Source organism: Cervus elaphus, chromosome X (genome assembly GCF_910594005.1).
Source record: "Cervus elaphus chromosome X, mCerEla1.1, whole genome shotgun sequence".
NCBI lineage: Eukaryota > Metazoa > Chordata > Mammalia > Artiodactyla > Cervidae > Cervus > Cervus elaphus.
In genome coordinates, this window is record NC_057848.1 from 126895201 (window position 1) to 126920882 (window position 25682).

At 43.0% G+C, this 25682-nt stretch overlaps 1 protein-coding gene across 1 annotated transcript in view; it reads right to left on the reverse strand.

Moving 5' to 3' along the window:
- Positions 1-1252: 1252 nt before the first annotated feature.
- The window catches only part of MSN (moesin), a 71197-nt gene continuing 46767 nt past the window's right edge, over positions 1253-25682 (reverse strand). The window contains exons 2-13 of the mRNA XM_043895406.1: positions 24893-24976; positions 15911-16006; positions 14504-14778; positions 13101-13184; positions 12256-12402; positions 10739-10835; positions 8885-9048; positions 6336-6466; positions 5915-6075; positions 4617-4709; positions 4047-4271; positions 1253-3484 (exon numbers count right to left, since the gene is read on the reverse strand). Of these exons, the coding sequence (XP_043751341.1) occupies positions 3320-3484; positions 4047-4271; positions 4617-4709; positions 5915-6075; positions 6336-6466; positions 8885-9048; positions 10739-10835; positions 12256-12402; positions 13101-13184; positions 14504-14778; positions 15911-16006; positions 24893-24976 (1722 nt within the window). The 3' untranslated portion in view covers positions 1253-3319. The remainder of the gene's footprint in view (positions 3485-4046; positions 4272-4616; positions 4710-5914; positions 6076-6335; positions 6467-8884; positions 9049-10738; positions 10836-12255; positions 12403-13100; positions 13185-14503; positions 14779-15910; positions 16007-24892; positions 24977-25682) is intronic.

The window sequence follows — 25682 nt, forward strand, 5'->3', positions numbered from 1 at the left end:
CTCAAGGTTAGCTTTTTGGAACTTTCAGAATTTTTTCAAATATTTTCGATCCACAGTTGATTGAATCAGAGGATGTAGATAGACTCCATAGATACAGAAAATCAAATGTATTTCCTCTTCCCATTGCATGAGTGTCCTCCCTCAGGCCCCTGGTGGAAATAGCAGGGAAAAGATATAGTGCAGTGATTAAGAGCACAGGCTCATGAACTAGATTGCCTATGTTCATATCCTGGCTCTATTACTTCTATCTGCAACCTTGTAGAAATTAACTCATGTTATTGGGCCTCCATTTCTTTATCTGTAAAACAGGATAAAACAGTATATTCTCAGAGCATTGGTTCCCAAATTTGTCTGTATTTTGGAATAATCAAATATATAGATGTCTGTGTTCCACTACTAGAGATTATAATTTGATCTGAGGAAGTGGTCTAGGCTTTGAAATCTTTAAGATTCTAATATGCAAACAAGTATGAGAACCACTGCCTCAAAGGGTTGTTGTAAGGATTTAAAACTCACAGAATACATAACTTGCTTTTCCTTGTACATGTTGGCTCACCAAGAAGGGAGCTGGTAAGTGAGAGTTCGCCAGGTCCAAGACAACCTAGAAGGCATATCTGAGTCTCAGTTTCCTCATCTGTAAAACTGGGACAACCATAGCAAGGCTACAAAATTGACAAGTTTTATAAACCATAAAGTACTGCCCAACAGCTTTTGTACATACATATATTCTCCACTCTCACTTCATACTCCACTTCCCACTATCTTCTGCAACAGGGTTCAACTCAAGGTGATTTCTCTGACCTTCACTGACACTACAAGAAGTGAGGGTAGTAGGAGGTGAGCAAGCTTGGAGGCATTCCTGACAAGGAGGCAGGAAACGGCCTGACCATCCCAGGAGGAGTCCAGAGATATAAACCACTCCTTACAAGCAGACCCAGAGCCAAACAAACCCAGGAGCATTACATGGTCAATGCAGGGCCCATCTACATCGGAAAAATTGGCCTAGGACTATGGAAAGGGCACAGGCTACTAATTAATACAGTCCTGTGTCCTTGGGCAGTTATTCTACTCTTCTATTTTTTCAAGTTCATTCCTTCCTCTATAAAACGAGGATGGATAGTCATATCCACTCCCAATAGGACTGAAGTGAGAATGAAGAGACCAGCGATAGAAAAGTGGTTCACAGAGTGGAAATTACATTAAAGTATCTTACAGTCATCCACTGATGCCACAAAGAAAGATTAAGTCATAGTGAAGTCTTCCTAAATTTTATTGGCACTGAAATAGAACATGGGTTAAGCATAAACCCCTCCAAAAACAAATTTAAAAAACCCCCAAAAGATGCACAAAAAAAACCTGAATATAAAATCTAATCTTTCTCCCCAGCTTCCCCTGGCGGGGAGTGGGGTAGTGGTGGGGTGGATACTACCTTTAAGGCAGCTGGATTGCCCCATAATTCCAGGTTTGAATTTAGCAAATATAGGGCACATCACCAACAGAGTGTCAATATAATACACAGCAATGCACATAAGACTTCCCAAGATCAAGCAGAAGGCAAGGGGATGGAGTGATCAAAGCCACGGGCTCTGGGCTAGGGGCACTGCATGGAAGGACAGTAGGGCCCCTCTGTGGAATGAACTTTGAGAATAAGGCAGGAAAAAAAAGGGGAACAATAAAACCAAATACCAAGTACTTTAAAAAAGGATTGTATGACCTACAGTGACAGATGATATCACTAATACTGAAAGCTTCTTACATTAATTTTTCTGGCAAAATATGCTTCCTAGATGTAGGGGTGGTAAAGGAATGAGGCCAAAATGATCCTGTCCCAAGACTAGTATCTTCTAAGGGTGCATTAGCAAGAAATGCAGAAATCAATGTTGAATTAGATGCTGCTAAAATATATAACACTGGTAGAAAGAAAAAGAGCACACATGAGACAGAGAGGAAGAGGATGCTGCTCCTGGGTTGAGAGAAAGAGGTGGGGGCGTGAAAGGGACCAGACCAGAACCCCTAATAGCTCTCTGGTTTACAGCTCCAAGGGATAGCATAACTGGTGGCAAGATCTGGGTTAAAGGTTTATTAAACAGAGGCAGGACCCAATCATCACCTTAGAGAGGGGTGATGGGAAGGGGCTGTTAGGCACCTTGTAGGGCTCAAAGTAAACTGTAGGATCTGGGCCACGAGCTTCTCTCACCACACTTGGCTTCTTCCACACACTCACCAATTGAGCCAACTGACATCAAGATCCAGGACTCACCAAACCAAGGCCCTAATGACCCTAAAGCAGAAGTTGTGGCCCAACTAGCCCTGAAGGGAGACGTGGTTTGGGACCCCTAGAGGTGAAAATACTGAAGCCACATGTGAATATTTCCTCCTCTTGGCAAGAGTCCTAGATGTGGCTGGCTGGGTTTGGAAATAACCATCCCTATTCTTCTACCTGAGGGGATTTGTGGATTGGAGTGGGGAAGGGCAGGTCCCAAGAAGGGAAGAGGAACACAGAATAATAAGTAAGAGATATTTCTGCCCATAGAGCTCACCTAAAATAAGCCTAGGCTCCCATAAAACATAGAGGCATATTCTCTACCTAATCATGTCTGAACAGAAGGGCTAACAGTCTTCCAGGATGTTGGGGAAGCCTCTTGAAGGCATATTCTCCCCCATATCACGCTGAAGAGAAGAATGAGTGTCTGAACTCAGGGACAAGGTTTATTGGGACTGAGTTTGTAACAGGCCCAATCTGGGAGGTAGAGAGAAGAATGACTGCACTTCTTTTTAGCCTCCAATCATTAAAAAGCCTAAGTAACTCTAGAAGGAATGGACATTGGGAGGCCTAATCCTAGGGCAGTTGACATTCTAGAGCATGTAGCCAGGGCCCTGCCTTCATCTCTAAACCTGTGATGCTTCAGTTCTGCAAATCACAAGACCATGACGATGAAGGCTGTGGTGGGGCAGGGGTGAGGGCCAGTTTTCAACCTACTCCACACTTGACTCCTGCAGAGCAGCATTAAATGTGAGGGTATTTCCCAAACCAAGCGGGAAGTGCCTCTGAGCTGAGAAAGTGTTCTCTTCTAGCAAGCCAGATCATCCAGGACAGAGGAAAAAGAGGATCTCATTGGCACCATAGTGCCCATCTCTCTGCCTAGGGAAGTGAGTAAGGATTGAGGGGCTAGGTTTGGTCCCATGGCTGCACTGAATGCTTGGCGTGACTTCAGGGCTGCTCTAGTTAATGGCTCCAGCACAGTGTGAGTTAGGCAAGAGTATAAGAGTGTGAGAGCAAGGAAGAAGGGAGGAGGGGTCCCTAGGGGCTAGGTGCCCTTTACATAGACTCAAATTCATCAATGCGCTGCTTAGTATTGCCCTGCCGGATCTGGCGCAGGGTCTTGTATTTGTCTCGACCCAGTCGCATGTTCTCAGCATGAATCATGTCATTAGCAGTCTTCTTGGACTCATCACGGGCATTGGCCAGCTCTGAACTGAGGGCCTGTGAAGGTGCAAGGGGATAAAGGGTTAATGGCTTCCTCTAATTTTATCTCCCCTTATTAACCAAATGTATTTCCTGATTTATCCCATCCCACCCCTCTCCCTCCCCTTTCTCTTTCCCCTCCCACTCCACTTCCGCTGGCCCCACCCTTTATACACACAAACACACACACACATATTTTTTGAGAGCCATTTCCAGCCCTGTTAGAATTGCAGTGGGGCAAGAATAAAACAAAAGACACCAACTGAGTGGATCAATTGATGACAGGTATTCTCTGTGAGCAGAGCAATACATCAAAAATTCAGATAGGAATTGTGTCAACTAAATATTTTCTGAATATAAGAGGTAAATGGAATATGGATGGAGGACAGAGCAAAAAAAACAGGAGGGGGAAGAGGTAGTTCAGAGTCTGATTTATAAGTGAGAGATCCCTCCATTAAAGCCCTCACACAGCACTGAGACAGGTTCTTCTCCTTCTCCCCTACCCCAATGATCTAGTGAAGGCCATGGCTACTAAGTCAATACACATGGTCTCCATGACCCCTTGGGTCTGCATGGATACCTTCAGGTGCTTCTGCACACGCTCATTCTTTTCCGCCTCAGTGGTGCGTTCCTCTTCACTGCGATCCTTGGCCATGGCATCAGCTCGCAGTTCGGCACTGGCCTCTGCCCCATTCTCATCCTGCTCATCCTGCTCATTTTCAGCAGGCTCTGCCACATGAGGCGTGCTCATGGCAGTCTTCAGCTCTGCACGGGTCTTCTCCAAGTCTTCTTGTACCATCTGAGCCTGTTCAGTAACAGAGGAAGAGAAAGGATGGCAGCCAAACCAGGTTAACCTGCAGCATCCCTACATGTGCCTAGAATGGCCCAGAAGAAAGCAGGCACCAGGTAGTTCAAGCCACTTTGCCTGACTGATCCTGAGTTTCTTCAGCTGTATAACAGGAGTAATTATACCAAATTCCCTGGGGGTACTGGAGAATTCTGGGAAGTATTTGAGACAGCCTTGAGTTCCTCCCATGATACACACTGTCAAAGAAGGATGGAAAAGTGAAGAAACCCAAACCTAAGGAATCCAAGAACTTAGGCATGATATCCCATCCCACACCACTTAGTCCTGGGCACTATGTCTTACCTTCTGCTGCCATTCCACAGCCTCGCTCTCCTTCTTTTGTCGGGCCATCTCCAGTTGGGAGATCCGAGCTGTCAGCTCTGCCATTTCCAAGGCCTATGGATTAATTGTAAGCTTATGAGAAGTGGGCCTTTCAGTCCCTAGGGCCCAAGTGTCTTCAACCCCAGATCCTCTGAGAACTAACAGGGAACTTCCTGTTTCACTTGCTGCTGCTCTGAAGACTCTTTTTACCACATCTCCTCCAGGAAGCCCAAGAGGGAACACTCTCATTCTCAGATCTACTACAGCACCCTATTAACTCCCTGCCTAGACTAGACTATAAACTTGAAGGCAAACAACGTGTCACCTCTGGTTCTTCTTTATGTCACTCTCTCCCCTCTTTTCTCTCTCCCACTGCAGAGTTAGGGCCTCAGTAAAGCTTTGGAAATCACTGTGTCACTGCCTGAACTGGCAGACCCTTTCCTGTTCTCCTACAATGCTCAGGCCTCCACTAAGATCTTCTCAGGACAAGTACAGGAACAACACTCAAGTGTCACAGAGTTATATGACCAAGGAAATAAAGCTTATGCATACCCTCACATCTTGGACAAATCTCCTGGAGGACAGTTTCCCCTGAAAATTAGGTTTTACTTTCCTGTACTCCCACTCCAAACAGTACAGGATAAGATCATATGTTAAGGAATTTGGGCCACAGGTTCTTAAATTCTGAGTTACAGAACCCTTGGAAATTGTGATGAAAATATAGATGCTCACCCTCCTCCCCTATAAATAATGTATAGACATACAACTTTACACATGATTTTAGGGAGCAAACCCTTAAAAGAGAAGCAGAAATGACTTCTCATTCTTAGTCACAATTGTGTGACCTATGCAAGTCTCTTCAACCTCTCTGAGCCCTAATTTCATTACCTGTGCATATTATCCCACATGAGTTAATCCCATAGGATTATTCGGAAGAGGAAATAAGAAAGGAAGGAAAAGTGAAAAGTTGCTCGTATAGTTTGTAACACACATAGCTAGTCAATCAGATGTGAATCCCTTTACTTCTTTCCTCCCTCTCTACTTTGTCAGGTCATCAGCTCAAGTCCCCACTTGCTAAGAAAAGAATAAAAGTAAAGGTTAGGGAAGACTATTTGCAAAGTTAATTCTCAGCTTGCTTCTGAGGGAGCTATCTATTAGAAGCCTGCAGAGAGGTACTCTGCTAAAAAGAGCCAGATGTGCAAACAGAGGTAGCTGTGAATAGGTACGTAGACAGAGAGAAAATTCAGATCCCATAATCCCATTCCATTTTGTAGCTTTACCAATTGTTCCTGGGTCTTCTTCTGGTCCTGGGAGGCCTGCAACAGGGCCTCCTTGGCCTCTTCAGCTTCTTGACGCTCTTTGGCCAGTTTTTCAGCCTCACTCTGGGCACGCTTTCGCTCCTGTTCAAGTTCCAGAGCCCTGCGGGTCTGTTCTTCCAGTTCTGGGAAGAGAAGGAAGGGGAAAGGTGGTAAAGAGTGCAGAGATTAAGAAGGGACACCTAACTTCCTTCCTGGAAATGCTTTACCCCAGGCACAGATGGCAAAAAGCTCTAGGCACTCTACCTTTTGCCTCATCATTCCTCTATTCTTTTAGCCACATCTTGAATATATGTCCCGAGTCTACAGCTCAGACAGAAGGCTTTCCAGCTCACAGAGTCAGACTGTGGGAAAATCCAGTCTCCAAGATGACGCCAAGCCTCACCTTGTTGAGCCTTCTTAGTCTGTTCCTCGATTTGCTTCAGCTTCTCCATCAGTTCCTCCTTTTCCCGTTCAATCTTCTCTTTCTCCTTTTCTGCCATCTCACGTTTCTTCTTTTCATTTTCCAGCAGAGCACTAGAAAAGGAGAAAGAAGGAATGGAACAGGATAGCAAGGCCACATGAAAGCCTTGGGAGCCCCAAGACCTTCTGGCCCTGATCCCTCAGTCCCCACCCATCTAACACACTCTGGGCTTGTGAGGCAAGATCACTCTCCCTTCTCCCTATATTCTTGTCCTCACATCATAGCCCCACATGGGCTGGTATGCTCAGAGCCCTGCCAGTTTGTCCCAGTATCAGGAGATCCAACCTGGACTCTCAGCTCATCCACTACCCAGTGAGTAACCAGAGGGTGACCTTAGCTGCATCATTTCTTTGCTCTTGTTCTTAGTAATCCTATGTGTAAGATGGCCAAATAAGTCTTGCCCTGTCTACCTTATGGAGTTACAGAGAAAAAAGTTTTGACTCTTTGCTGATACACTGTGCTTCAAGTCTGATGATCTCTACGGCTAGGGCATTACTCCTCTGCCCTGTGAAGTTCAGCTTTAGGCTCCTTTCTCTCAAAATTTGCTGTAAATCTAAAATAAGTATTGACTTTTTCTTGCCCCAGCACCTCTCCCAGTAGTCCTTCTTTTCTCCCTTTGTTAGATGTCTTTTCTCTCAAAATAGTTGGCCCTATCCTCCATATCCCTCCACCCTGTTATTTTTCTCCATAGTACTTATCATGTCACAGACTATATAATATGCTTATTTGATCTGCCTGTCTCGTCCCACAAGAATGACAGCTTCATGGGAGCAGAGCAGATATTTTTGTCTTTTGTTCACTGCTCAATAAATATATATTGAGTGAATGAATGACACAGCATTGTGCCCTGAATAGTTATGCATATACTGTTTTTCCCCTTTCTTCTACTAGACTGTGAGCTCATGGAGGGCAGGTTCCTGCCAAAACCAGTTCTGTAAACTGCCCCTCATACCACTTTTTTTTTTTCAGAATAAATGTGAATCTTGGTGTCTAACCTCTCATACATGGAGTCATTTTCCAGTCTACTAGATTAGAAGTTTCCTGAGGTTCCAAACTCTTTACGATACAGTATCTATTAGAGCAGTACTATCAAATCTTAATGTGTACAGGAATCACCTGGGGTCTTATTTTTTTTAATAAATTACTGAGGTGATAATCATATTAATAACATAAAATTAATCATTTAAAGCAAATAATCCAGTGGCATTTAATACATGCACAATATTTCATCATGCCAAAGTAAAACCTCATACCTGGTGTTAAGAAGTTTCTCCACATCTCCCTTCCCTCCAGCCCTTGACAATCATCAATCTGTCATATGTCTCAGTAGGTTTATCTATTCTGTATATTTCATATAAATGGAATAATACAATATAGGACCTTTTGTGTCTGGTTTCTTTCACTTAGCATAATGTTTTAGAGATTCACCCACATTACAGTATGTATCAGTATTTTGTTCTTCTTAATGACTGAATAATATTTCATTGGATAGTTGAATAATTTGTTTATCCATTCATTCAGTGATGGACATTTGGGCTGTTTTCACCTTTTGGCTACTATGAATTTCACAGCTACGAACATGTGTGTACATATACACGTTTGAACATCTGTTTTCAATTTTTGTTTTTCAGTGTATACCTAGGAGGGGAATTGTGGAGTTATACGGTAATTCTACATTTAACTTTTTGAGGAACCATCAATTGTTTTCTACAGCAGTTGAACCATTTTACATTCCCAATAGTGAAGAACATGAGTTTCAATCTCTCCACACCCTTGCCAACAGCTGTTATTTTCTGTTTTCATTTATTATATCCCTATTTGTGAGTATGAAGTAGTACCTCACTGATGTTTCAATTTGCATTTCCCTAATAACTAAGGGTATTTTCATGTGCCTGCTGGCCATTTGCACATCTTCTTTGAAGAAATGGTTAACTAGGATCTTAAAAAGCAGATTTTGAATCAGCACATTTGGGGTAGGTCTCAGATATTGCCTTCCTAAACAGTTTCAAGTTGATGCTAATGCTGCTAAGCCTTGATGCACTTTGAGGAGGAAAGGGGCCATAGTGCAAAAGAGCTTTGGAAGGAAAAATCTGGTAGCTCTAATTCCACTCAAAAGATCCTATAGAGTCCCGGTTTAAATGTGCATGGAGCCTTTTGCTACTACCACTATACTGGTCAGATAGCCCAGAGCAACCCAAAGTCCACCTAGAAGAGCAATGACATGAGGGTCATAGATAATGGGGAACTATAAAATGCCCCTCTCTCCTATGAACCTCTGAAATCCTAGGGTTCTAAATACCTGATTCCTGGGGATGAGGATGTCTGAGACTTAAAGGAAGAGGTGTCATCCTGTACAGCTCCCTTTCCCCCAGTACCAGGATGACTTCATGTCCTGACTTTAGCAGGCTTGGCACCTTTGAAAAGCTTCCTTGTCATAGCCCCAGCCCCCATTTCAGTGCCACACCACCTACCGCTCCATCTGCTTCTGGTGCTTCTCCTCCCGAGCCTGTGCCTTCATCTGCTGTACTTCAATGGTGTCGGGCTTGCGACGGCGCATGTATAGCTCATGGTTCCCCATGCACAGAGCCAAGATCCGTTTGTTAATCCGCAGCCGGGGAGCATAGAAAACAAAGTCCTGGTAGAAAACCAGCAGTCAGAAAGAGTGTGGAGGGAAAGATGAAGGTGGGCTTCTGCCTTCTGAAAAGCTAAGTTAAAAAGCACTGAAACAATCATATTACAGATGGGAAGACCAATTATCAGAGTGGTGAAGTGACTTGCCCAGGGTCAGATGGCAAATTAGTGACAGACCCAGGTCTAGAACCCAGGCTTCTTGACTCCAAAACTAGTGCTCTTCCTACCAAGCCACAATTTCTTTCAACATTTGCTTATGAAAATCATCTTAAGATACCCTTAATCCAGTTGAAAGATAGAAACTGACTTCATCTGCTAATTAAATATCCTGCTGGGTCTCAGGAACCTCTCTTAGAGGTACAATAATATTTAGATAATACCCTGGTGAGTGTAGTATGAGTGGGCTGGACTTGTTCTATATCTTCTAAAAGCGTATCTTAGAGCCAGTTCCTTCAATCCTATTTGGAATAAGGCAGTGTATTTATAAATACATACATGAATATGTAAGTCTCCTGAACATCAATTATCCTGGTTGTTGTGTTTTAAGTAAGCCCTTGGTCTCAGCTGACTTTGTTACTTACCTTTTTCTGATGAAAGTTGAGCACAACAGCAGTTAAAAAAACACACACAGGCAAGAAAACCCAGTGAGCTGGAGTTTGTTACTACAAATACCACTGGACCAAGGTCACCAGCTAATGGGCTAACCACCAGCTCTTCTGCCACTGAACCCAAACTGCTACCATCTCATATAGCTTGGGGTACAATGAAGGAGCACAGGTTCTAGAGGTCAAACAACCTAGGTATAAATCCCAGCTCTACCATTTTAGCTGTATGATCTTGGGCAAATCACTCCATCCCTCTGAAACTCAATTTCATCACTTATAAAATAGGAAGGACATTACCTACCCGACAATACCCTTGAGGGTTTAAGGAGACAAAATATATAAAGTTCTTAGCAGGGAAAGTTCAGAAACCTCAAAGCTAGAAGAAGGTTGAGACCTCATGAGAAGGGTCTGGTTCAGCATGGCCACTGGCCCTTGCTGGACATGAGGCACATCAAAGAGGAGACTCTCATCACAGTTTTCTATCTTATTCCCAATAACCAGTTTTTCAGTCTTGTCAGCCACAGGTAACTGCAGGTGACAGGTATGGCAATCATGTTAGAGGAATGACTGGACTCAAAGCATTCTTTTGTATTTGGATTGCTCTGGAGAGAAGTCTTAAGAGGACAGCAGCAAAGTTATAACAAAAAGAACAACATTTGGATTGGGACTTCTTCTGGCTCTCTCCTTTCTCCACATATTAGAGATAAATCAAATATATGAACAATTTCCACTTTTTAAGTCTAGAGGCTTTAAAAGATAAGATGTACTCTGTTTCTACCCCAGAGCCTTGGGGAAGTAAAAACCAGTGGCTAACAAGCAGAACTTAGACTGCCTCCGGTTCTCCCTAATCCATGCTTCTCCTGAGACACAGTTAGCAGGGTAGCACCAGTTACAGGATGCCTCCTGACCATTTACTGGCATCAGCATCCTTTTTCATTGTCACTTTTTGTGCCTCCTATTCCCATCCACATACACAAAAAGACAGAAAAAGGAGAGAAATATGCGATGACATGATTGCTTCTAGCATTATGTAGGCCTTGGCCAGTGTGACCATTACCTAGGTCTTGGCCAATGGGAGGAGTCACTTACCGGGGCTTTTTTGTCAATGGGCTTGATGACAAATTTCTTGTCATTGAAAGAGATGTTCCTGATTTCACTCCAGGGGAAGCCTATCTTGGGAGTCAGCCTGTAAAAATGAATACCAAGAGCATTAGGACAAATGCAAGGCAAGAAGGACACAGAGGGTTGGTGCCTTGCCTTCCCCACCACCAACTTCTCCCTTAAGGAGATAGATTCATTGCCAGTTCAGCCAGTATCATCACATGCCACCAGGTCAGCTGCCAGCACTGAGAGTTCACAAAGGACTTTCTGATACTACAATCAACATATCCCTTGTCCCAACAACTAAGATTTGCTTTATTTTTTGTTGAGGCATGGACCTTGTAACAATCTCTCAAAGAATCACCAGCCTTACTTCACTGGATCTCTTCTACTCAAGGTTGTAAAATCTGAGAGGACAGTAAATAATGAGTTCCAAGACTCAGAAGTTACACAAAACAATAATATATTGACCTTAATACTCATCAAAAGCAAACTAAGGGAAAAAATAAGCTAGTGAGATAAGGCTGTAGCAAGAGGGATTATAGGTCAAAAAATACTGAATCATCATATGAAGTGAGATTAATTACAAATCCTGACAAGGTGGGTTTTAAACCAGTGCTATACAACAGAAATATAAATTATCACACATGCAGTTTAAAATTTTCTAGTAGCCACATGTAAGTAAAAAGAAACAGGGTGGAATTAACTATAACAACAGTTCACTTAACCCAGTATATGCAAAATACTATCATGTATTTTGAACATGTAAATGTTCATCAAGATGCAAATGAATATTTAAAATACATTAATGAGACATTTTATATTGCTTTTCACACGAAGTCTTCAGTGTAGTTTATATTTGTAGCACATCTCAATTCAGACCAGCCACATTTCAAGTGCTCAACAGCAACATGTGGCCAGAAGCTACCACAGTGGACAGTGAAAGTCTAGTCAATGCAAGATTTAGAGGCCTGAGGGAGGTTGTGTGATCATCTGGGCTGGTCTAATCTAGGTAGGAAAAGAATGATACAGGTGGGACCCAGGAAGTATAATCATACTTTGTCAAGTCCTAGGTGTCAAAGTAGCCCCCAAAAGTAAGCAAGCTGAGCAATATCATATGATATCTTTTATATGTGGAATCTAAAGAAAAATGATACAAATGAACTTACTTACAAAACAGAAACAGATTCACAGACTTAGAAAAGGAACTTATGGTTCTTAGAGGGGAAGGACAGGGGGAGGGATAGTTAGGGAGTTTGGCATGGACATATACATGCTGCTATGTTTGAAATGGATAACCAACAAGGACCTACTGTATAGAACATGGAACTCTGCTCAATGTTATGTAGCATCCTGGATAGGAAAGGAGTTTGGGGGAGAATAAATATATGTATATATATGGCTGAGTCCCTTCACTGCTCACCTGAAAGTATCACAACATTGTTTGTTAATTGGTTATACCCTAATACAAAATAATAAGTTAAAAAGTGAGCTCTGAGCTATACCTGTCATTCTGCTCATAGATGTTGAGACCCAGGGCATCCACCCCCAGCCACAGCTCTGAGCCTTTCTTGTTCTTGATGTTGAAGTAGTTCACACCATACATCTCCAGATCCTGGGCAATCTTCAGATACTCCAGGACAGCATCCTCCCTAAACAACAGAGTGGAGGTCAGTGGTAGGGGGAGGGTGGAAGGGGCAAGTAATAAAGGGGAGGGAGCCTATGAATCAGACCCAGGGAGACAGAAAGTCTACTTGCTCTCCACTTCTGACAAGAATCTTGCCATAACGGGTTGGAAAAAGGATGGAAAGTGAGCAGATGATGGTTAACACAGCAAAACATGACTTTTGCCAAAACATGCTCACAAGAGCCTAAAGTCTGAGATTCCCAAGGGGAATAAAGGTGGGCTGACTCTTGCTGACCTCTGGCATATTAGCTGTCACAGAAGCCTCTTACACAGGCACATTATTAGCAGAGCCCAAATGAGATGGTGATGACAAAATGAAAAGATTAGTTCTTCAATTAGACATCTCCTAAATCGTATGCCATGTTCATAAAGATCCTTCCTCATTTCATTCTTGGAGAGGGGCCCCTGGTGGCTCAGAAACTCCCTAGGGGAAGGAATCTCAGGATCCCCTGATCTGGGCTATCAGCTCCCATCATCCACAAAAAGCACAGCTTTATAATGGCGCTGATTTGCCTTCCATTTCTAATTTCCTCTTGTAAACTATATTTCTGTCTCTCTTCAACATCCTCCAGTGTTCCTAGCCTCTGCCTCTTCTTCCCTGCTGAACCAACTCTTATTCTCCTTGCAAGGGCATAGAGTCCACAATTCCTAGGGTAGGCTTACCTGAGCATGCCCCGGTGCTCCTCATGCCACACCTGGATCCTTTCCTCCCACTGGTCCTTGTTAAGCTTGTGCTGCTCCAGGACCCTGGAAAGATGATGTGGGGTCAGTTACACCAGAAGCAGACTGAAATTATAGCAGGAAGTAATAACTAGACACAGGGGCCTGAAGGGTATGAGACATACAGAATGGGTGACCAAGAAAGACAATGGGAACACTTTCCTTTGTACCTTTAACCAGAAAATCTAATAATGTGCTGTGGTCACCAAGCAAAGCAGTAACATCATATTAACAGTCTGTGCTGATTTGTGAGACTAAGAGGAGGAATGGGCCTCATGGAGGCATGCATACTCTCTCCTAGATCTCTGTGGGGCCAACAGTTTGCATTTGTGAGACTACTGCTCAGGGATAAGATTATATAGCCTGTGGCTATGGAAGAGAGAACTGAGTCCAAGTGGTTTAGGGAAAAAACTAACAGGTTCAACTGTTATTATCTGTAAAATGGGCCCAGTTGTAATTATATCATAACAATAACTACCAGATCTACTAGATCATAAACAAGGCTTGCTTTAAATATGCTATTTCAGACATTATAGCAGTGACTGACTCATGTAGAGTCCCAGGGCACAACCACTATCCCTAATACCTTCAGGTGAGCTGTACATTTGTCATAGCTCCACTGGGACTGAGGTTACTAGAATGAAGCATAATTTTCCTTCTAATTTAAAAGCCTATATAAAATAGTGACTGGATGCAGTGGGGTTAAAAAAAAAATCAAGAGACTAGGGTTCCAGGTTGCCACAAATGAGCTGTGGGAGATTCAGCAGGTCAGAGTGAGTACCTCTGCATCTCTATTTCCTTAGCCAGGAAATAAGGATTATGCCTGCCTTATTCATTCTGTGTGTTTGTCACGATGCTAAAATAAAAATAATTAGAGTTTGAGAATGTTCAGTTTTGAAGTTTACAAAAGGAGAAATCTCTGTATACTGGGTATCAATATTAAAAGACTGTTTTGAGTTTCCCATGTCCCTGGTTTAAGTATTTCTCACTCCAATGAACCTCTGATATAAGAGGTCTAAATCAGTGAAAAGGATCAAGAAAATGGAACTAGGCCAAGGAGAAGCAATCCATCTCTGGTTCTCAATATAAGCACCTGTTTCCACAGTAATGAAGTTCTGTAATAGGCAAACAGAGGAGGGGAAAAAAGTGTTTTACTTTGAGAACCAGAGAAATAAGAACAGAGTATGGTGCCATACGCAAGTATGTCTGTCTGAGCACCATAACATAGTCTTCAGACAGACCCTAGTGGAGAGGGACAGATCTGGCAACCCCCGTATAACAGGAATCAATCAGCTTTGGGCCACAGCTCACTCTGACCAGGGCAGATTGCCAGGACACCACCTCACCTCTGTGGCAGCAACTTGTCCCCAGCCAAGTAGCCAGACTTGTGGACTTCCTTATTGAAGTCACCATACTTGGACTGGACAGCATAGGAGGCCAGCAACACAGCAGTCTCAGGTGGGCAGTAAATATCATCATTGAGAATGCCTTCCTTCACTTGCAGGAAGAATAGTCGCTGTGTGATATCCTGGATCAACTCTTCAGATACATCCTCAGGGTAGAACTTGGCCCGGAACTTGAAAAGCAGAGGGCTTTCCTTCCGCACATCCTGGGCAGTCACCTAGGAGCAGCAAGGGGTTATGCACTCTCAAAAAATAGATTTTAGGGGTAGGGAAGTGGCTGTAGGGTGGGGAGAAGACACTGGAAAGTCATCAATTTGGATAATCCCAAAGAGTTGGGTAACAATTCTGGTAATTCAGAAAAGAGACATATTACTTTCATTGGGGACCCAAGCCCACATCCATAATTGCCTCCTATTGGGAATTTCTTCTTAAAATAACCTAACACCTACTGATAGTCATGAGCCCTTAAGCCATCATCAGACAATATATCCAACTGCCCCTACATTCTGAGGGTAGGTTTAAGAAACTCCTCGTTTAAGACTTTCCCCCAACTCCATAAATCAATAAAGTAAAGACTAGGATATATGACTGAGGTCTGGGAATTGACTAGACAAGAGCACAAATCAGATTGTCTTTTGAAGCCTGAAATTGGCTACTAATGGCTCCACATTTTCCCAGCAAAAGTCTCCACTCTTTGGGAAAAGAAGACTCTGCCAGCAAAAGGTGGGGCACTCACCCCCTAGACACAATTGGGAAAATAAGCCATAGGACTGTATGGAGATCTCCAAGGACAAAGTCAGACAGTTTGAGGATGATGAGATGGAGAACTGCCATGTTCCTGCAGAAATGCTGCTGGGATGTGGAGAGTTTGAATGGACCTATACTTAAACCATCTCACTTGGGGTTCAACTGAGAAAATTAAGAAAGAAGGACACATCTTTATGGAGTGCAGGCATAAGTTGATAGGCAAGAAAATAGACAAGATAAGATTATGAGACTTTCAAGATTCTTTCCAGTTCAACAGTCTGTGACTCTCTGTTTAACAAATATCCTAAAGCCCTTGAGTTTGGAAAGGAAAAAAGGATACCAATCTCCTCTAGAGGAACTACTGATAGCTATGGTCCATAAGTGGGTCCCATCCTCCTTGGACACTGGCCATTCTTGCTGTTACAAATCCAAATGGAGACAGAGCAAGAGCTCTGCCCTTATTCTGATCTAGCAGTTGAGAGACCACCCAGTGAAAAATGGAGCCCTACATGCCCTAGATTTGCCAGCTTGCACATTTTACACTCCTGAGCAAAGTCTAGTAGAAGAGTGAATTCCAAATGTGGCAGTGGAGCAAGCAATTACCTTCTTATTGAGTTTCAACCAAGTAGAGAAACCCTTAGTGTCCTGGTACTGCAGACCAAAAAACCAAACTTCCCTCAGGCCGATAGTTTTCACCACCTGAAAAGCAAAACAGAAAACAACCATTGATTGAATGCCTACCCTGTGCCAGGCACAGAGGATACAAATGTGGAGCCCATGTGGTCCCTGAACTTAAAGGATATAAGGCACCCAGGTCTGGAAATAAAATACACTTGGGCAGTAGCTAAGAAATAATGTCAACATCTCTCTGCACCAAATACATCTGCTGAGGTAGGGACTAGATCAATTATAAGCACTACCACACACCAATAACTTGATAACCATTATCTCCTTGAATTTTCACAATAGCCCTATGATATAATTACAACTGGGCCCATTTTACAGATAATAAAAGCAAGGTTCAGTTAGTGAGTAGCAGAGTCAGGACTGTTTGACTCCAAACCCATTCAAATTCAGTGCCTTCTGCCACCACCATCCCACTCAGTTATACCATGCAGCTCCATACTCCCAGGATAGAGTAAAGGCTGAAGGTAGAAACTGTTGGTTTAACTCCTGAATCTTGTTTTCCTGGACTCCTTCTTTATGTTTAGCGACTAGGAATAATGCCCATACCCTTCAGGCTAAGTCCTACTTAAAATGCCCAAATAAAAAATGTACTGTGGTATCTATAGACCCCGAACCTGTGTTGTGCTTAGAGGCTAAGATGCTTATTTTCAGCCCTGATTAGAGCTCAGTCATGATTCTCCTTTACCACTCACACAGGTTGACAGTGGGAATGAGTATAGTAGCTGAAGGGCCCCATGGTGTTCAGCTACTGGGCATTTTGGCTGAGCAGTGGGCAGGAAAGGAAAGACAGCCAGGAAAAGATAGACAGGGTCTGTTTTCCAGTCCCTGATATTAGCATGTAAATAGTTCTGGCTGGCGGCTCAACCCTAGCATGCCCATCACTGGGGATAGAGGTAATAAACCCATATCCTAATGAGGTCATGGTGGCGTCAGGGAGTCTTCTTTATATTTTCTTCTACTGGGGTGGGAGAGGGGATTTGAGGTGAAGAAATTTACCTGGAGTTAGAAACAGGTAGCAGGGACCCAGCATTGCTAATGTCTTTCCCTGTAGATGAATCATTATCTCCCCTTCAAAACACACATACATGTGCATGCACAAACACACACTGCACTGTATCCACAAAGTTTCTACTATGCATCCAAGGCCAGGCCAGACCCATAGTCACTCCCAGAGCTTACAATCTAGAGCTTCAGAAGCCTCAAGGAAAAAGTAGACCATGTTTATTAAGTACCTATTATGTGCCAGGTACCAAACACTGAACAATCATGAGATAGTTATTATCTCCATTTTATAAATGAGGAAAATGAGGCTTAGACAGCAATCTGTCTAAAACCATAGAGTCTAGACTAGAATCCTAATTATATGACTCTAAAACCTATACCCTTTTTCTCGTTTGCTATCTCCTAAGGCCAAGGGTTCAAAGGAGCTTAGAAGCTCTGGGGTTCCCAAGTGACTAACTGCCTTGTCTCCTTTTTGGCCCAGATATCCCAGCCAGACAATGAACTTTGACTACCTCTGCATCTACATATAGCTCCTGACTTTCCCACTAGGTTCAGTCAACAATCACTTTGGAGAGAAGCCATATTGCCAAGTCATTAACCTTCATTGCTCACCAGGGCGTTCATGATGATTACCCTCCGCTTTCATAGCTTGAATCAGGTATCAAGAAACCTGACTGGAAGTCTCACTTCTGTCTCCCACTTGCTGTGTGATGTTAAGGCAATACATTTCCTTCTCTGGGCCTCAGTTACCTCATCCATCCAGCTTCCCCATTTACTATGAGTGGTATGGCTTAAATGACTTCTTTATGCTCTCAAGTTTTACCAATCTACTAATTAGGTTATTTGTAAATGACCAAGAAATACAGCCCCATTTCCCACATACCTCTTGACAACTTGGGTAACTAGGAACATGCTTAGAAAAAAATAAATGAGGGAAGGTATACTATATGAGGAAAGATCAAGACTTCCAGGATTTGATGGAAAGGTGAGTCTCTGAGTCTAAGTCAATAGGCATTACCATCAAGTTTTAGATGGAGAATGCAAAGTAGTAATATTGAAATGTGATAGTGACTTTTTGTTTTGCAGAGGATAAAGGGAGAGGTTGTGGATAGGAAATATTTTTTTAAGCGCCTCTTAAATCCTATATCTAAGATAGGGCCTAATTAATGGTTTTCCACAAGGCTACAGAACATAGTGTGTACAGGTGCAACTGGTGTAAAGAAATAAGTTCCAAGAAACAATGCAGCCCCAGGACAGAAAAAAGACCCACTGAAGATGTTGAAAATGGACCATTGGACCATTAGGACAGGATGCTAGGTCATGGCAAGGCAGACTGGGAACAGAACTAGTAGGGTAGCAACTGGCTTTTGCCTGTACCTACGGCCCAGGTGTAGAAACTCAAGAGACACCAGAATTAAAAGGAAGTGAGGCAGGCACAGTCTACACAGTCAGTTCCACAGGTCCCAGGAGTGAGTTCCTTAGCCTCTATTTACATACACCATGTTGTCTGCTTCACTAGTGGGATGGTTAGGAGTATGATGAGAGGAGGATCATGGGAGCTAAAATAATTCCAGGATCTAGAGTATCTCTGAGGATAAAGTAATAGCTAAAGTGATATATAAAAAAAAAAAAGATATCAGGATCAGCAGAGCATTTTAATCTCTAAGCACTGCCTCTTCCCTATGAACACAAAGAAATCAGATGCATGTAAATGCTCTACTTCCTTAGACTGTAGGCTTGGAGAGAGAGCGATGTCTCTTAGCCTCCATTGAAGTACCAAAGTAAGGAAGTGAATGTGTTGGGTGAAGGAAATACGGTCTGAAGTCAGAACTGAGACTGAAAAAGAACAAAGGATGAAACAGATGACTTGTGGACCCCAGGCTGTAAGGAAATCTCCAATTAAGGTCCACAGGGTGCTGGGAATCATTTGACCAGGCAACTCTTGGCCCCATTTTCAAATCCTGAAATATGGAATGAGGCCAAGCTTAGCTTGCTTCAAGCTTTGCCTCCAGCTGAGAACTTACTTTAGAGGAAAGAGAAACCTCATTTTCTAGTGGGAAAGAGTATCTAGGTACCGGTTCCAGGAAAACATCTGGGGCTCCAATGAGCAGGTTCTTTACCATTCCACTCTGAGAAGTGGCTGCATCTCTAAGAAAAAAAAAAAATTCTTTCTTTGCTCCCTTTGTTTTCAGACAGCAAGTTCATCTGGCCTGAGCTAGTATTTCTCAAAGCTGCCATGGAAGACATTTTTAAGCTACAGAAGAAAATTAATGCATATCCCCAGGGGATGGGGGTGGGGGTGTGGGGTTGGAAGTGTCAGAATACAAGGAGATGGCTGGCTGTAAGTCATAATTTCTTTGAAGCCTGAAGGTTTAATCTTAATCATTTGTGCAAAATTTACTGTTTACTCCTTAAATATCTATATTTTAATAATAAAATAGATATCTACAAGTACAACTGATGCTCCAAGATACTAAAGCACATCCAGCCCACAGGTCTGTGAACCTCTTGGAACCTGGCACATTCACCTAGAGGGGGCTAGGACTTCAGTTTGCAAAACACTGGCTGTGGATGCTATTCAGCCACATAATACTAACCCCACAAACAGACTGGAGCATTACAGGATCCAAGCAGCATAAACTAGAAAACTGGGGTCCAGTGAGGGAAAGAGACTTGCCTCTCAGAAAATTGTCACTAATTACCAGGAGCATCGTAAGTAAGAAAGAACTCCTGTTTGCCTCTTTTTGCATGTGAAGGCTATTTATATCTGAGATCTGGAGAGGGCAGAGGAGATTAGGCCAATTCCAGAACCCAAAACCCCCTCCCCATATCCTCTATGCATCTATCTGAATAAATAAACTAGTGACATAATCAATCACTTCAGAAGCCAAGAGCAGGATTGGGAAGCAAGGCTTGAGCCTTAAGTGCATGAGAAATTACGTGCAAAACTGCACCAATGCCCAAATACTCAAGCCCATTATAGGCTTGGCAGCAGCTGCATCAATCACCTACCTGAAAGCAATCAGTGCACAACTGGAAAGTTCCAGGAGGGGCTGTCACCATCTCTGCTTCTATTACCCTACACTGACTATGCCCAAGTGGCCACCTACTCTATAACACAGAGCACATTCATCTAGGGTTCTAAGTATAGGGACCAAACTTTGCTTTTAGAATGGAAACAGGCAAAGAAAGGGGAAGTCACAGAGGACACAGCTGACATAAGGTACTGGGAAAATTGCAAATGCTATGTGCCTTGATTCAAACCACTATACTATGTTCTAGCTATCTGACCTTAAACAGGTCTGTTCCTCTGTCCAAGCCTCAGTTCCTCATCTATAAGATGGAGCTACAACTATTACAATAACGGATATTAGGTATTTTATAAAATAAAAATGGAAAAAGGAAAAGGATTGCTGTCTTCAATGCAGAGTCTACAAATCCTAAGAACTTCACTGAGCCAGAAAAGCCTCTTGATTTCATGGCTCCATTATCTCAACTCCCAGGGGAAATTCCACCCACTTATTTAGCTCTTAATAAGAACAAGCAACATTAGAATGCCTGCTATGCACCAGGCACTTTATTTACTCAAGGATTAAATGAGACTACAAAATCTCGAAAATTGTGTGATTACTATTTTACTGAGAAAAGTAAATTCCTAAGAGGCTAAATGAGCCATCCAAGGTCACACGGCTAAACAGCCAGAGAGAATTTGAACTCAAGGCTGACTCTAAATCCCATGCTTTATATACCACCTCTATGTACAACTTGAGTCTCAAGGATGTTTTTTCATTCAACGTGAGAGGAGAGTTGCATGTATTTTTCTCTGTTTCCAAAGGTGAGTAACTCCAAGTTCCTTAAGGACAGAGATGGTGTCTGATAGGTCTAGAGATTCTTCTCAAGACACAGTAGACCTTCAGTCAATACTGAATCAGTCAATGAATAGATGAATGAATGGATGGATGCTCTGAGATTTCACCTCTTTTCCACAGCTCAAAACCTTAAGTGGAGGGGACAGAGGGTAGAGCGAGACTAGAGCTAGAGCTTAGAGACCATGGCTGAGGAGGAGACAAGTAGAGGGTTCTTAAAGTGGAACTTATGGCACCTAAGTAATCACAAGCCCTTGGAAGAACCTCAGGTTTTAGAAGTGGGGCTAAGTGACAAAAATTGCTATAGAAAAATGTTCTCTCTCTCCTCCCTAGCTGTTCTCACTCCTCCATACTCACAAGAGACAAAGGCAAGTGGGAAGAACTATGGGCCCCATTTCCCTTTCCCACCATGCCTTGGGCCTCTTCAAGCTATGGAGTCCCATTGTTGCCTGTTATTTATCGCTGGTACCAAGGAGGGTGCTTCCTCTCCAGTCAGCTTCCTCTCTGGTCATCAGCCAGACAACTGCTGGATTCCAGGATGGCCCCAAAGCTTTTGTCAGTCCCTCCCAAGGAGTCCAGCTCCTTCCTCCTAGGTCCCTGATCTCCCTGAAAGAAGGTCAAACATAATGGACTTCCTCCCTTATGCCTCATCAAGTTGAAGAGAGGGAAAAGATCACACACCCCAGTGGCCTGTGAACATGCACTGGTCTGAGGATTCCCATCCAGACTTGCCTTGGCCCTGAGAGTGCCAGATGCTCAATTCTGTGTCAGAGTTCAAATCTTTTTGTCCTGTACTTTTCACCTATGGGGTCCCAGCTCTGTTCCTTCTGACATCACAGAACATTATTGCCTCTTCCTTCCAATGATAGCCCCTCAGTGACCTCAAGACGGCGAATACATATCCTCTTGAGTCTTCTCTAACCCAAAAAAGGCTCATTCACCCCAGAGTAGCACAGTAGGGAAAAGTATTGTTTTATTTACAGTCAGAGCTATAATTTAAACTCCATATCACAATTTACTAACTATATAACCTAGAGTGTGTTCTTTTACTTCTTATAGGCAGGGTCACTGCAAGGTTTAAAACACGGAGCCAAAGTTAGTCCATAGTAGGTACTCACTAAATGATTTTTCTCAAAACACTGATCTTCCTGGTTGGGAAATCATGAACTTCACAGTTTCCTCCCTTTCCTCTCTCCAACCATTTGAAAGATTCAAGTTTCTCAAGGGCTTTTCTGGGGAAGCAATAGCTTTCAGAACTAGCACACCAAGTGGGCTTCCCTCAGAACCACATCCACAGTACGCAAACCAAACAAACACTAACAAAGAATTATCTGGCCTTGTGGCTTTTTGAAGTTAATAAACTTCTTCGTTCAAGGATTTTTTCTGCCCTGGTCTCTAAATTATACCTTCTTCACCCTCCACAGTTACCCCATCCAATGCAAATGGACAAAGCCCCCAGTGTTGAAGGCAGGAGATAGTGTCATTTACTTGAGAGAGATTAGGCATAGAACCAGAGCTCTGGGAATGAGTCTGGGCAGAGATCAAGGGAACCTCTGGTTCCCAGCTGGACTATAAAATTCACATTGGCTCATACTCTTCTCTCTACAGCTGCTGCCCAGAATGATATTGCTGTCTGAAGAAAAGGGCCAAACAGCCTACATATGGAATGGACACCTTCTCCTTTTTGTCCCAGGGACAGTAAGAAGCCTATACAGGAAGAGTTGTCCCTGCTGTCAGGTAGCTCTGCCCTCCCCACTCCCTGGTATATGCCAACTGCAAATTATACTCAAGTGAAGCATTTCCCTCCTTTTTACAGAAAGGGGTCATCCAAAATCCAAATAGCGTGGTTAGGAATGGGAAAGAACAAATATGGAGTCAGAAATAAGTGCCATAAATTTCTGAGAGATAACCAGATTTGAGGTATCAGTTAGACACTGTAAAGATGGGGAAACTGAGGCCCAAAGAGGGTAAAGGTTTGTGTAAAGTATCAGGAGAGTTAGTGGTAGAGTCAGCCATAAGGCCCAAAATTTCTAACTTTCTATCTAGTGCCCTTTCTAGTTTACTAGGCTATCCCTTTATAGGCTTTCCAACATAAAACCTGCATGCAAAGGAAGAAGGCAAAACCTTAATGTAATCAAAATGCAATGTCACATTCAAGATTAGCATTGTAATCACTTGTGAACTATATGAATGCTAGCACATTAATTGTAGCAAATGTGTGTTTAAATGTTCCTCTAATTTGTACTTTCTCAAATTAAATATCAGTGACTACCTTTCAACATTAGATACAAAACAAACTCCAGAGAAGAAGCAAGTTCCAGCTAAATCCAAAGTTACATACGCTGAGGATCTTCAAGCCCATCTCTCAACTCTATCTGATTGAGACAAGAAGTGTCATGGCGTTTGAGAGCTATCATTTATTACATCTTTACTATATGCCAGATACTTCACATAACACTCAATTCTCTATATGCATATATATCCTTTTGAATTTTACATATCCTTACAAGCCACTGGGTAGCCACTGGGTACCATGTGAGATACAAATAATAGACCCTATCATAATCTCACAAAAAGCCTGTGAGGTAGACATTAGATGCACTTTGGGGGCGGGGGCAGTGGCGGGGTGGAAATGAGACTACTAACCCAAAACCGTTCAATAATTTTCCCAAGGCCTAGCTAAGAATATGAAGATTTTTGTTTCCTCATCTGTAAAATGGGGCCAATACTAATCCCCACACTCATAGGGCCTTGTGATAGTCAAGTGATATGGTATACAAAATGCCTGGCATAGTACCTGACATACAGTAAGCCCTGGACAAAATGTTAACTTTCATCTGTATTAGCCATAGACAGCAATTTTCCTACTCTACCACATGACATCAAGGAGACATGCCCAAACTGTCTCACATTTCTAGCCATACTTTCCTTCTTTTTACATAGAGATCTGAACGGAAAACAGCCCTGTACCATCCCCATCTCCATCCTCTCCCCTCACCAGTCAGAAGTATTCATAGTAATAGAATGGTCTTATCTGAATATAATCTCTTTCCTCCTTTCCCTTTCCAAGTATGGATAAACTCTCAGACAGCAGAAGTACACAGAGAGCAAAGGAGAAAGGGAAGCAGGAGGGCATGGAAAATCCATTAAGGGGACATGTGGTCCCAACGTCCAGGACAATGGCAGACTCTCACCTTACCAGAGGCTGGTGTGGAAATAGGAAAATGGCCTGTCTGGAGGGATTCCAGTCTCTGAAAATGAGAGCCCCACTTTTACTCCTGGAAGTCTGGTCACAGAAGGCACATTCCTTTGGCCCCTGGAGAGCCTTTGAATGCTGACAGATCCTATGGCCCCCACCTGGCTGCTATATAGCACATCCTTTCTGACAATGGTGATTCACAATGAAGGGACATTCTTTGGATTGTAGATGGGGATGACTACTTCAGTATTATCTCCATGTCAGGATTATAGGAGCTGAGGTATCCTCTTATTGCATTCCTCACCCACTGTGGTATCTTAAGTCCCAATATTCCTTGAGGGAAATGTACATAGAGAACACTACTACAGGGAGAATATGTTGCTTTCCTTCTCCTGGGAAGAAAAACCAAGTGACAGAGGCCATGTTGTACAGTGACAAGAATGTGGGGTTCAAATTCCAGCCAGATACCAGCTGAGTGCAATAAAATTATTTAATTTCTGAGCCTCATCATTAAAACAGAGAAGAGATCACTTATATCTTTCAGAGTTGAGAGAAGGGCTCTGCTTGCTGACATTTTTAAAGTATTTAGCACAGTCATACCCCACTCGCTTCTCTTTTCTCCCATGTTTAGCCCCAAGGATAGGACTGATCAGGGCCATCCAAGATATAGGCTGCCAGAGTTAAAATTTGCCTACTTCATTAAGGCTGAGGTCAGCCTTTGTTTTGACCTCTCCTGGAGGAGTGAGTAGGAGGAGGTTCCCCAAAGGTGGGCATTATAGTGGAAGCTATTGGGAGAAGTGGGAGGCTAAGAAGCAATAAGTCCTCCCTTACCTGGTCAAACAGCTGCTTGCCGGTGGTGTTGGGCTGGATGGCAAACTCCAGCTCAGCGTCCATGGTGGTCACACGCACATTGATCTAGGATGAGATCAAAGGAGATAAGTTAGTTGTTTGGCTCGATGCTCAACAGAGTCTGGGATAAGTCTCTGTCCAACTAGAGGAGAAGAAACTAAGGTGCAGGAACCTATGGAATTTAGATACTGGTGTGAAGGGAGACTGTTGAAACAAACAGTAACCTAGCCCTCTGCTCCCAACCAGTTTACTGAAGACAATCTCCCCCCCACAGCTACAAGGCAGTGATTATAAAGGGGTAAACAAATGAATGCAAATAAACCTACTATCAAAAGGAAACAAATGTTGGCTATACTTCCAGGAAGTCTTCTCCACCTACATCAGCCAGCTCCAAGCCCACAGCATTCTCTCCCCACCTCTGATCTATAGCCTGGATTATCTACAGCACTGGTCTTCATAGAGGCAAGTTAAGGGCAAGATGAAGAACACTGGATTCCAAACCTAGCACCATAACTAGCTTACTCTACAACCTTGAATAAATCTATCCCGTTATCCCATTCCTGAGCCTTAGTTCCCTTCACCTGTGCAAGGGCAGGAGTGCGGGAGATGGAGTTTGTCAATTATACTAGACAATCTCCAACAGCTGTTTCAGTGTTGATGTCTACGGTTCTATATACTTGCATCGTTAACACTTCCTGTATTTATGTCTCATTGGTCTCCCAAGGCACAAGAGAGGAAAGGGCCCTCAACAGAGATAGGTGTGAGCAGGACA